General features: G+C 39.1%; 1 protein-coding gene across 1 annotated transcript in view; it reads left to right on the top strand.

Annotated features, from left to right (window-relative positions):
* The window catches only part of EXOC4 (exocyst complex component 4), an 822,005-nt gene that overhangs the window by 766,367 nt on the left and 42,116 nt on the right, over nt 1-13,522 (top strand). The window contains exon 17 of the mRNA XM_065883517.1: nt 330-489. Within this exon, the coding sequence (XP_065739589.1) occupies nt 330-489 (160 nt within the window). The remainder of the gene's footprint in view (nt 1-329; nt 490-13,522) is intronic.

The raw sequence follows: 13,522 nt of genomic DNA on the forward strand, positions 1-13,522 counted from the left end.
AAGAGTTCTTTGCACTTCAATAGTTTAAAACAACCTGGCGTGTACTCTAAGCCCTGGAATGGTGACTTTAACTGTATATGGCAGTGCTGGAGCTGCAGATATACCAGTTTTTTTGCCAGCAGAAAGTCTCCCCATTTGTAACTACTTGGGCACTGTCTAAATACTCTGAAATCATTGTAAGATCAGCTGGTCCAACCATCAGAAATAAGTTTTCCTTGGTTATTTAAATTTTCTGAGCAGTAGAAGAGAGAAATCCCGTGTCGGTTTATGCAAGATGGCACTAATCTGTCTTCTCTTTCCTCCCCACCTGCCCTGTGCTGATCCCTCAGGCCTAGGACACCTGATCTCCTGCATCCTTATTAACGGCGCCCAGTACTTCAGGCGCATCAGTGAGTCTGGCATCAAGAAGATGTGTAGGAACATTTTTGTCCTTCAGCAGAATTTGACCAACATCACCATGTCTCGGGAGGCAGACCTGGACTTTGCAAGGTAGGTGGAAAGATTGAGCTCAGTTCCTGTACCAAAGCCAAGGCCTCATTGTCTATCAAGTCATTTTTTAAAATGGGTTCTTAGTACTTAAAAACTTAGTTTAAAAAAAAATGAGGGCTTCCCTGGTGGCGCAGTGGTTGAGAGTCCGCCTGCCGATGCAGGGGACATGGGTTCGTGCCCCGGTCTGGGAAGATCCCACATGCCGCGGAGCGGCTGGGCCCGTGAGCCATGGCCGCTGAGCCTGCGCGTCTGGAGCCTGTGCTCCGCAACGGGAGAGGCCACAGTGGTGAGAGGCCCGCGTACCACAAAAAAAAAAGAGAAACAGAAGTGATGGATGTTAATTAAACTTATTGTGATTATCATTTCACAATATATGCATATATTGAATTATTATGTTTACATCTAAAACTAATATGTCAATTATACCTCAATTTCAAAAAAAGGAAAAAAATGGAACAAATAGATGTACTTTGGTTATAGAGAAGGTAATTCTCTAAAATTCTATTGGATGTTTAACAACTCTTAAACAGGTAATTTTTCCTATTGTCGAACCTAAGTTCTTTTACTACAGAACTTTAGTAACTTTATTTTCTAATTGTAAATGTAATATATACTCATTGCATAAAATATGTAACATAAAATAGAAATAAGAATATATAAACATTAGTCATAAACTTTTAATCTAGAGACTATGATATGTGATATACTTTCTCCTGGTTTTTGTACATGTGCTGTGTGTCTAGGTGAGTTCTCATGGGCATGCATATCATTTCTCTTTACAAAATTGTTAATGGGTTTTTTACTCGTTTAATTGCATTTTCCTATATCAATAATAATCTGTGAAAGCATGGTTTTTCCCATATCCATTAATATCCCTTGAAAGTATTATTTTTAACACCTGAACAAATGTTCCATGGAGTAAGTAAACCATAATTTAGTTATCTACGTATATGCAGACTTGTAGACATTTGAATCTTTTACATTTTCTCTCATCCTAAATAACGTGTTGAAAATATTTTTACATGAATCTTTTTCCTCATCTCTTCTATCTTTCCCAGTTGAAACCCATCCCCCCTTCTTTTTTTCATTGGGGGGAAAATGGTTACTCATCACTGCTCGCACTGTTCCTTTATGTAATTGAAGGTTCTTTTTTAAATAGCATTTTCACTTTCTCTTTTCTAGGGTTGCTGATCTCAGTTTTTAGTGTTTCCTTATAATACACTTTTTCAAATACAAGAGTTAATTTTATTCTCTCTTCATATGGTATCAGCACTAGCCGTACCTTTTTAAAATCAGTGGACCTTTGGAGCTTTAATGAAAACTTAACAGGATGGATAATGATTATGGTGTTGGTGCTTTATTGACGATTATGCCTAGATGAATTATTCCATGAACTCCTTTATGGCGAGGAAGTCTTTTGTTTTTAATAGTCCAGAATGCTCCTACCTAATATTTAGTATTTCTGTGTTTTTTCACTTGATTTTTTGATTCTTGTAGAAGTTCAAGAAAATTTGAAATAATTCTTGAGACACTTAAGGGGATGATGAAATGTTATATTACTTTGACAGCTATTAAGACATCTATGCTAGGATCTTTGTTTTGAAATCGTATAAGCAAGTATCTTCACTTTTAACCTGTCTTCTCCAATCTATCACTCCATTTGTTCCACTGCTACCCTGTTGTTCTGCTTTTCTGTCCTCCTTCCCTGTCTTTCTTTCTATTTGTGTTCATTAAATTCCCTATTTTAGGCTAAATTTGTTGGAAAGCGTTCCTTGCTCAGATTAGGGAAACCAGGTGTGACTGAATGCTGCATTTATTTGGTCTCTCTGATGGGGAATGATCTCGTTATTGAATTAGTCTATTCATAATAACATTGACAAGGGGAAGATAAGAACATGGAGGCCTGAGGGATACAGAGAAGCATTACTAATTCTCTGAGGAATATAATTCCTAAATTCAATCAACCTTTTTTTAAATGATTTTTTTTTATTTAGCTGAAATAAGTAAATTAACACAGCTTTTGGCAGACAGTATGGGGCCTGAACACATAGTAAAAACACTAGCATCTGAATAATGAAATGTTGACTGGGCGGTATTGAGGTTGGCATTGATGGGCCATATACCGGCAAAGCAATTCTTCAGCAAAGCCATGCCTTTCACAGTTGGATTTGGGAGTGGTATCCAAGGAAGTGGGTATAAGCTGAAATGTGACCTCTTGGGAGAGGTACTGCTATTACTACTCTTAATGGATTATGAGAGGAGATAGGCTAGCTTAAGTGTATAGCATTGGATGATTCTGTCCTGATCTCAGCTCAACAGACACATCTTTACCAGACTTGTAAGCTCCAGGAAGCCCAGATTTTTTCTGTTTCCTCGGTGCATGGACCAGAGTAAGTGCTCATTTTGTGTATTGGATGAATGACTAGGTATCAAATCAAGGCTTCTTTTTGTGGTAAAGAATTTGGATAATGACAAAGTTTAGTTTATCTTTAATGCCCTGAACGTTTTAACCAGCTGACGTGGGTCAGTTTTCTTATTGGCTTATGAGAAACAGAGCATCTCCCTTGCAATTCTTTCTCTGTAGAGAGAAAGTGTTACAAAAAGGAGTACTACATCCCTACTATTCATAGTCTCTTTCTCCTTCATTTTCTCTCGCTCTCATACATACACAGACACATAAACACACTTCATAGCCTTATTTTTTCTGTTCTTGTTTTTGGTAGGGACAGGTTTTATGAAATGGGCTCTATCAATTCTACTGAATGTGAAGCTATGTAAAGTAAATATAACAGCAATACCAAAATAGCCAGAAATAATAGACTGTAGCAGCAGTGTGTCTCAGCATTCCTTAAGCAAGTCTAATCAAGCATAGACAGCATCTGTATTTCCAGCAAATCTCTATAGGAATGTAATCTTCTAACACAGTAATTAATCACTAGTTGCTATGTGTCAGAAAACTTATTTAACAAGAAGCTGCAAGGCTCTTGTAGTTTTTTACTTTCATAGCCTTCCCGGCCAGTGGAAAATAGAACACTCCTTCCATAATAAAGAAATGAGAGATCTGCACTGATTCCATTTATGCTGACTCTTTTACTCAGCGGTATTGTTGAGTAGTGGTAAACCACTACTCAGTGGTATTGTTGAGTTGTCACTTTTTTCATACACACCTTTGCTCCAGCTAATCTCTAATAGGGATAAATCTTGGGTAAGCAAAGGATCGAGATAACCTATAACATGACCAGAATTACAGAGAGACCCTGTCCCCTATGGTAATTTTCTCTGCTATGGTTTTGACCCACCGCTGATTTTTCAGACTCAAAAAGAGGCTTTGTCCTGGAAAATCACTACAGACTAACTAGAAAGTAGAAGACCTTTTTTTTTTTTTCCTGGATGTTAATTAGATTTATTGTGGTGATCATTTCACAATATATACAAATATTGACTCTTGTTGTACACCAGAAACTAATATAATGTTATATGTCAATTATAACCCCAATAAAAAATCACTCTCTCTATATATATAGATATAGATATATGTGTATTTACGTAATATAGTTTTATGTACACATATCCATTTAGTTCTGTTTCTCTGGAGAATGCTGAAGAATACAGGCAGTCACATTTTGTATTTTTAGATTCCTCATGAGAGAAGGTTGGCCATTCCTCAATATTCCATTGTTTTCCATGTTTCAGTGTTTCCTGCACTGGTTTTCCATGTAAATTTCAGAATATCTTGGTTGGAAAAAAAGATATTACTGTGTGTGTGTGTATAAACATAGGCAGTTCATATACAGAGAATTTTTCCAATGTAAAGGATCTTCATTATATTTAAACTCACACTCTTTTATGTACATCTAGAATACTCCTACCTGTTAGCTGTTTTCCTTCACTTTTGCTCAGTAATCCTTTTCTTGGCTAGTTTGCTGACGTTTTCCATCTGAGATATGCAACAAGATTGATGGCCTCAAACCTTCAACTTCAGCTTTCCTCCTTTTGCAAGTTAGGATTGGGTTTGGGTCAACTCTGGGTCAAAAATATATTAGGTTAGTCTTTTCAGATTGTGTTTAGATCCATATATCAAGAACACACTAAAATTGAGATGGCTTCCTTGGCTGCCCTCTTAAACCATTCGACCTTTGAAGATTCTGTTAGCAAGAACACTGTGGTGGAAGTCAAACCACTCTTAAGGTGCTAGAGTCCTAGCTTGGAGTTGTGTTACTTTAGGTAAATCACTGAACTTCTCTGATGAAAATTGCACTGCCTACCTTAATGGAACTCAGGAACAGATGATATTGGATTTGGAAAATTAATTTGTAAGCTGTCAATGAATATCAAAGTATATTAAATTTTTCTTCATTTCCTAAATAAATGACACTTGATTTGTAGTACTACACCCTATCTACCACTTCCCAGTTTCACATTAAATCAAAATTATAATCTCTCATATCGTTGTTGGATAGTGAATAGACATACTGAAACCTCTAAGCATATTTGGAGACCTGCATTCCTTTATCTGCCCTATACAACTTACCTAGTGTAGGAACAAGCTTCAAATTTGGGGAAAGCTGCTCACTCCTCAATTCCATGGTAGGGTCTGAAGCATTCAGAGCAAACAAAAACGCAATTAGAGTGATTCTAGTGTGAGGTATAAAAGACCAAATTGGCAGCCTCTCTTTTCTCGTTGAATGGTTACTAAGAAAGCCCTGCTCTTCCCAGCATAGGTACTCATCATCTATTTCCCATGATGTAGCAGAGTTATGATCACTCTTAGAGGGATACCAACCAAGTGATTTTGTTTTTAATGATGGGCTCTCTCTGCTTCTAGATGCCCCACCCCTCTCTAGCCCCAGTCCCTCTTCCAGCAGCTCCAGGTTAGCTTTGAAGCTGTTCTATATATGCTGACTTAACCAGTGAAGCTCTATATCTCCCATGTATAGTGCCCATACTGTGAAGCAGGAGCATCTCCACAGAAGATACCAGAAAAATCTCACTGGTAGAGAAGGAACCATTTGGTACCCAGGGACCAAAAGAGAAAAAAAATCTTACCTGAACTGCCGCCTCTGGACATAAGTTTATATGGAGAAGTACAATACACCAATATTTGTTTAACTCAATAAGAGATTGAATAAAGAAAGTGAAAGACAGCCAGTAGAGTGGGAGGAAATATTTGGATATCATATATTTGATAAGGGACTCATATCCAGAATATATAAAGAATTCTTACAACTCAATAATACAAAAACAAATAATCTAATTAAAGACTAGATAAAGATATCTCAGTAGCAATGAGCATACCTAGTAACCCGAATCTAGTTTCTAAGTACTATTCTTCAAAAAAAGAAAGCAGGGATCTTGGGGGAAATGGCTGATTGTAGGACTGGAGCAGGAAATATACAAGATGAGCCTGGAGCATCTTGTAGTACCAGAAAGTAAGGAAGTACTAAAAACATGCACACACATAGCACATTGTGTCAAAGAGGCACAGGAACCAACAGAAGGAGCTCCCAATGGCAAAGTTGGGATAATCTGAGTAAGAAAATAAATAAAGTAGTACTGAATTATAACCCAAAGTATAAAATAAATATCCATAAGTCCATACTGATATAAATGACTGAATACATTGGTATTCAATCTGTGCAGAGGCATTCTCTGTGCAGAGGCATTCCAAATAGATTATGTAGCTACCGTACTCTAAAGGTAGGGGAGGGACTTCCCTGGTGGCACAGTGGTTAAGAATCCGCCTGCCAGTGCAGGGGACACGGGTTCGAGCCCTGGTCCGGGAAGATCCCACATGCCGCGGAGCAACTAAGCCCGTGCGCCACAACTACTGAGCCTGCACTCTACAGCCTGCAAGCCACAACTACTGAGCCCGTGTGCCACAACTACTGAAGCCCATGCGCCTAGAGCCAGTGCTCTGCAACAAGAAAAGCCACTGCAGTGAGAAGCCCATGAGCCTCAACAAAGAGTAGCCCCCACTCGCTGCAACTAGAGAAACCCCACTCACAGCAATGAAGACCCAATGCAGCCTAAATAAATAAATAAACTTATAAAAAATAAAGGTAGTGGAGCCAAACATTCCACTTCTTAAGGTAGGTTTCACATAGTGACTTCCTTCCAGAGAGTACATATGGAATGGGGGAGAGTAACTTTATAGTGGAGAAATCTGACACATAGTATTTCAGCCAGGCAGTCAAGGTCAGCATCAACATGCATAAATCATGCATATAATAGAGAGAAAAAATATCAAATAAATTCGAATACATGCACATCCTACAAAACACCTGTCCAGTACTCCTCCAAACTGTCAAGGTTATCAAAAACAAGGAAAATCTGACCAACTATTGTAGCCAAGAGGAACCTAAGAAGACATGACAACTACATGTAATGTAGTATCCGGGATAGGATTCTGAAACAGAGAAACGATGTTAGGTAAAAACTAAGAAAGTGTGAATAAACTATGGACTTTAGTTAATAATAATGTATCAGTATTGGTTCATCAGTTGTGATAAATGTATCATACTAATGTAAGATGTTAATAATAGGGAATCTCGGGGTAAGTTATATGGGAAGTCTCTGTTCTATCTTCTCAATTTTTCTCTAAATCTAAAACTATTGGGGAAAAATTAAATTATTAATAAAAAGAATAGGCAAAGGATTTGAATAGACATTTCTCCAAAGAAGCTATATAGATGGCTAATATACACCTGAAAAGATGCTCAACATTATTTGTTACTAGGGAAATGCAAATCAAAATCAAAATAAGTTACCACATTACACCCACTAGGATTGCTATAATCAAAAAGAGACAATAGCAAGTGTTAGAGAGGATGTGGAGAAACTGGAACATTCATACATTGCTGATAGGAATATAAAATGATGCAGCTGCTTTGGAAAACAATTCATCAGTTCCTCAAAAAATTAAACATAGAGTTACCACATGACCCAGCAATTCTACTCCTAGATGTATACCCAAGAGAAATGAAAACTTATATCTCCACAAAAACTTGTACACAAATTTTCATGGCAGCATTATTCATAAAAGCCAAAGAGTGGAAACAAGCTAGGTAACCATCAACTGATAAATAAAATTTGATAAATCCATACATACAGTTGGTATCATTCAACTAAAAGCTCAAGTACTGATTGATGTATAATACAACATGGATGAACCCTGAAAACTTTATGTTAAGTGAAAGGAGCCAGTTACAAAAGACCATATATTGTTTAACTCCATTCATATGAAATGCCCAAAATAGCCAAAGTTATAGAGGTAGAAAGGAGAGTGAGTAGTGGTTACTTAGAGTAGGTGGGTTGGAAGGAAATGGGGACATGGGTACAAGGTTTCCTATTGGGGTGATGAAAATGTTCCAAGATAGATTGTGCTGACAGTTGCACAACCTTGTAAATATACTAAAAGACATTTAATTGTACACTTTAAATGAGTGAATTGTATGGTATGTGAATTACATCTCAATAAAGCTGGGTTTTTTTTTCTAGAAAAGAAAAACTAATATAATGTTATATGTCAATTATACCTCAATTTTTTTAAAGGTTGAGCTTTAAAGCTTTGAAAGTCCTAAATGTTAAGTCATAGGAAATAAGTAGCCCAAATTTTTTACTCACATTAATGGGGACCTTTATAAAGGAAATATCTAACGCTTTTTTGAGTTCCCCTAACCCATCTGGAGAGAGAGGAGATGGAGGCAGAATTAATTTTTGGAGGAGGTGATACTTAATACTAATCTTAAATGAAATTATCCAGGATAGGGAGAGAGCCATTTGGAACAGAAAGGGCAGTGAGAGTGACTGGAGCAGGAGTGATAAAATAGGAGACCTGAGGAGAAATCAGAACTAGCTCAGGATAAGCGCCACCCTATCAGAGGCTTTCTCTCTACAGTTTCAAATCACGCCTTCTTCTCCCACCAGCACTCCCTATGTTCCTTACCCTGATTTATGTTTCAGCACGTATCACCATCTAACATATTTTATATTTCCTTGTTTATTTGTTCCTCGTCTGTCTGTGAGCTCCAGAAGGCAAGGACTCTTGTTCACTTTTGTAGCCCCGGGGCTAAGAACAATAGCTGGCATGTAGTAGGCATTCAATAAATATTTGTGGAGTGACAACTTTATTCTGTTGGTGACCTAAAGGGCTTTAAGCAGAAGAGTGAGATGGTCAGATTTGTATTCTAAGAAAATTATTTCAGTAGCTGTATAGGAAATGGACTTGAGGGCAATAAAGCTGGAGGCCTTGCTGACCAATTGGAAGGTGATTGTAAAGAGAGAGGTGTGTAGGGCCTGAACCAGATCAGTCCTGGTGGGAATGGAGGAGACAGATTTGAGACGTATGAACGAGCTAAAATGTGAAGGATTTAAAGAGCGATTGAATGGTGAAGATAAAGAAAAATAAGTCAGGGATGACCCTCCACTCTCTGACATGGCTATCCAGCTGGGTCCCAGTACCATCAAATAAGATACCCCTACAGGAAGAGGGAGGAATAGGCTTTGTGGAAGGAAGATCATCGTGGACGTGACAAGTGTAAGATGCCTGTGAGATTTCCGAGTGGAGGTGGCTCATGTGCACCAGGATGTGTAAGCTAGAAGCTTGGAGGAGAGTGAAGGACGGGAGGGGCCTGGATTGAACAGTTTGGGGAATCCTCAGCATGGGGTCGTTGTTTAAAACTATTAGAGGAGGGCTTCCCTGTTGGCGCAGTGGTTGAGAGTCCGCCTGCCGATGCTGGGGACGCGGGTTCGTGCCCCGGTCCGGGAAGATCCCACATGCCGCGGAGCGGCTGGGCCCGTGAGCCATGGCCGCTGAGCCTGCGCGTCCGGAGCCTGTGCTCCGCGATGGGAGAGGCCACAACAGTGAGAGTCCCGTATACCGCCAAAAACAACAACAACAACAACAACAAAAAAACAACTATTAGAGGAGATGGCGAACCATCTCCTGCGGAACACCAGCCTGTAAAGGGCATGAGAAGGAAGAGGAACCCCAGAAGAGGATAGGGAAGGAATGGTCCCACGGTACAAGAGCCAGAAAAGGACAGCGTGTGAACGTGCTGCCTGCACCGCAGTAGTTCTTTACCCACAAATTGATACAGCATCTTTCTTCTCAGTAAATGAAAGCATCTTCTCATTTTAATTTCTCCAACTCCTCTTTGAGGTAAACGGTTCAGGTGCTTTCCTCAAGGTGACAGAGCAAGTGACAAAGCCAGCTTAAATATATCAGTTTTGGGCCCCTGCTTTATCCTTGACCTTGTACTTTCTCTAAGGCCAGGAAGGACCTCTGGCGTAGCTGAGAATATTGAATTCCTTCCAAGGGAGCTGCTTAGGTACACTTACTTCCTACAAACCTGTTGTACCAGGAACATTATTTTGGTTTTGGGCAGGAAAAGTTATGGGTTTTCCTATTTGGAGTGACCAGGGCATTTTTTGATGGATAGGGATTAGCGATGACATGCTGCCATCTGCTGGAAGCACCCACAGACATCTAGACAGACCTGTGGTCCCCTAACTCCCTGTCACTCTGATGAGTCAGGAGGGGGGTAAGCTTCAGAGGTGACTCTGCTGAAAATATGAAACACCCCCGCATTTCATAAAAGTTTCTTTGCTTGCCTTGCTTGAAGAGCAACTTTGTTTCTAAAAAAAATTCTTTTTTCACATCATTTGCACATTTTCCCCCAACTTTATTGTGCCATTAGTCTTAACTGCCTTTCTGATTCGGGGTAACCTATACCTTTTCCACCCTTTACCTGCAATACTCCAGATTTTTGACTCAAGATCATTAACCGTGTGGATTTGTGATTGATTTTGTAGGAGAGATTAGTGTGCTACCAAAATTCTTTTAATGATGATGCCACTAAAAATTCTGTTATACCTCTTGAATTTAATGGTGATGCAAAACTAGCCCTGACTTTCCCAAGTACCCAAGTAAATTGGGAAATATAATGGGCTAAATAGCTTTAAGGAAGTATGCCGGTTAATAAAATTTAGTAACAAAACAAATTTGTATGGCATGATCTCTGAGGAAATTTTCGTAAATATCTTTATAAGTAGATTTAAATAGCATTACATCCCCCTAATTAAACTTTTATTTGACTTTGTTTCTGACCATACCTATTTCTAACCATACCACTTTCTACTGATCTCCTTTTTCTATGTTTGTTGCACTTATAGTAGGTTCCATACATTCTAACAATTAATTGAAATCAGTTGCTTAATTAGGGCTCTCTGAAGGCAAGTGAATACGCCTCGTGGTCTTCATATCCCCCAAGAGCACCATAAAACAATGAGTACTTAGAAGGCTCTCAAAAAGTAATACCTGTCAGTACTGGTGTTTGATTTCTCATAAACTGTCTGATGTGTGAGGCCTTGATTAAGTAAGATTTCCTTTGATTACGCTCAATTAATGTCACCATACCTTGTACATACGTAATGTCAATGTATAATTTAGGGTTCCTCGCGATTATTGGCAGCCAGTGGTCGTGAATTGGAATGATTCAGAGATTAGCATAGATGACAGGTGTTATTATTTCCAATGAAGATCCCAAGGAACAGAAATCAGAAGTGACTTGTCCAGAATCTGTCATCAAATTGTGCTATTTATATCCCCTGCACTACCTCTGTAGTCGTCATAGTGCGGAAATTAAATTAATTCACCCAGTGAGGCCATTTTCTGCCAGGAAAAGATTGCATTGTTCTAGAAAGGCATTAAGCTTATTCTGTGACTAAAGCCCATGAATGACCATTTATTGACTCTATTAGAATTCTTACTGAAAAACTTGAGGCTGAAAGCTGACCTGTCTTGTTTTATAAATTAAGATAGAATGTTTAATTTTGATGCTTAAAAGTAGGAGACAGGCACAATTGCTACAGTGGTAAAAGCAGAGCTACAACCCCTTACAAACCATATCAAGGCCAGACTTGCTTCTGCACTCCCTTTCCTGTTCCATCTTTTACAAAAAGCCTTTCTCTCCATTCCCCGCCCCCTGCTTTGCCTAACACCACTTGCCAGTCTAAGAGAATAAGACCACAGTGCTGAAAGGAGGCCAGGTGGCCACAGTGAGCTCAGTGGTCAGCACCCAGCCAGGCCCTTTTGCTCTCTCAGCCCCCCTAACAGCCAGGTCCATATCGATTTCTCGCTTTATAATCTCTTTCCTCCCCCACCTCGATTTTCTGTACTCTGTAATTAATACCTCATTATATCAATATGGTTCTTCATTTGTACCCATCATTTAATATTTTATAGCTCTAATTTTTATTAATGTGTTCTTTCTCCCCACTTCATTATAAAGTTCCTGTGACTAGTTGCCATGATTTATTTTGCTTGCTTTTGGTTTCTGAATTTTGTTTTCATTTTCCTTTACTTCTTCGTAATAGTAAGCAGTCTAAAGTGTTCAAAAATGTAATTTGAGTTTTCAAGTATGTTTGATGAATATGAATTTCCATGCACGTATCAGAGAGCATCCATAGCTAATTACAGATAGGTTACCAAGAAATAAACATGTACCTAGCCTTGTAAACCTTTGACTCCGGACTAACTTTCACTAAAGCAAAGACAGCTTCTAGAAATCAAGTACCTTTAGTGTAAATCACCTAGAGGCTTAAATTAGTTAGTTTCTCCCAGTGACGATGATGATATATTACCATTTTAATGAAAGGGTAATTATTGTTACTGTTATATAATCGAACTCAGTAAATGACACAAACCATAGGAAATGCTCTACCTACATTGGTTCACTGAATCCTCCCTGAAACTATATATGTAGCTATTATTACCTCATTTTCTAGTTGGAAAAAAAGTAAAGCCTGAAGAGGCTAAGTAAATTCCCAGTTTACAAAATAATAAGATTCAGGGTTCAAACTTAGGTCAGTCCAACCCCAGAGTCTCTGAATGTTCTTAACCATGTGAAATCAGGGCTGTCATCTGGTAAATACTGGGTTTCTGTTTTGCTTCGTTTAATTAAAATGCGATTTTATTTTTCAATTAGGCTCTCATCTTTCAAACATTTTCTTTTCCTTTATTTTTTCTGGTTGTGTGTCTCCATTGAGCTCTGGTCTTGGCAGTTGTGATTAATGCTTTAATTAGCAGTGTCACTGGAGGACTCTGCGGATCCCTCTCACGCTGGAATGTGTTGGGCCTGGTTTTGCTCAGCCATTAGGTCCTTGGTGCTGCTTGTTGGTCCTCTGCCCACTTTCCAAACAACCGTCCCGGAGCAATAGCACTGGACACCCAAGACCATGCTCTTGGAACCATACCGCAAATTAGAGCCAGTGCACGATTCATATCGCTGGTAAACTCTATCATAAATCTCAAGTACATACGCCTATACTCTTAAAACACCAAGCCGATTAACCAGGTGGTTCTCAAAAGCTAGAGGGTATAAGAATTTCCTAGGGAACTTGCTTTAGGTGGAATTCTTTGATTCCATTCCTAAAAATTCCAACTTAGAAGGTTGAAGGTGGGGCCCGGGCAACTGCAGTTTGTTTAACAAGCGCCCAGGGGATCCTGCTGCAGGTAGTTTGGGGCACTCTTGGAGGAATACTGGCCTAACCTCATGTTCTTTGAGACTCTACAATATCCAGGCCATTTTTCTTTCAGCCTCTTATTCCCCTTCAGTCCCCATTACTCTTTTTTCTTCTCCTGCTGCAGGCAGTGAAAGTAAAAATTACCTGAGAGCACGTTTATGGATTAGGTTAAATCATCATTTAAAACCCCTACAGAGTCACCATTATTACTTTGAGGCAGCGACACGTTGTGTTCTTGGGAGTTTCGGGGTGAACAAAATAGTATTTTTTTATCTAATGGGTGGCTGGTAAACAAATTCAGCCCGTGATTTTTGCATAAACTTGTGCACTTGTCCCTTGAGCTCTCTTGGCTGAAGTTTCCTCATCTATAAAATAAGGGTTTGACTAGAAGATCAACTCTAGGGTACCTTGCAGATAAGACTTGCCCCGAGTTGCACTATGTGTAGCCAGAGATGGGGTTCAGGGGTCTAGAGCTCCACCTCGACCCCTGTCAAAAGAGACCATCAGA

Source organism: Phocoena phocoena, chromosome 9 (genome assembly GCF_963924675.1).
Source record: "Phocoena phocoena chromosome 9, mPhoPho1.1, whole genome shotgun sequence".
Classification (NCBI taxonomy): Eukaryota; Metazoa; Chordata; class Mammalia; order Artiodactyla; family Phocoenidae; genus Phocoena; species Phocoena phocoena.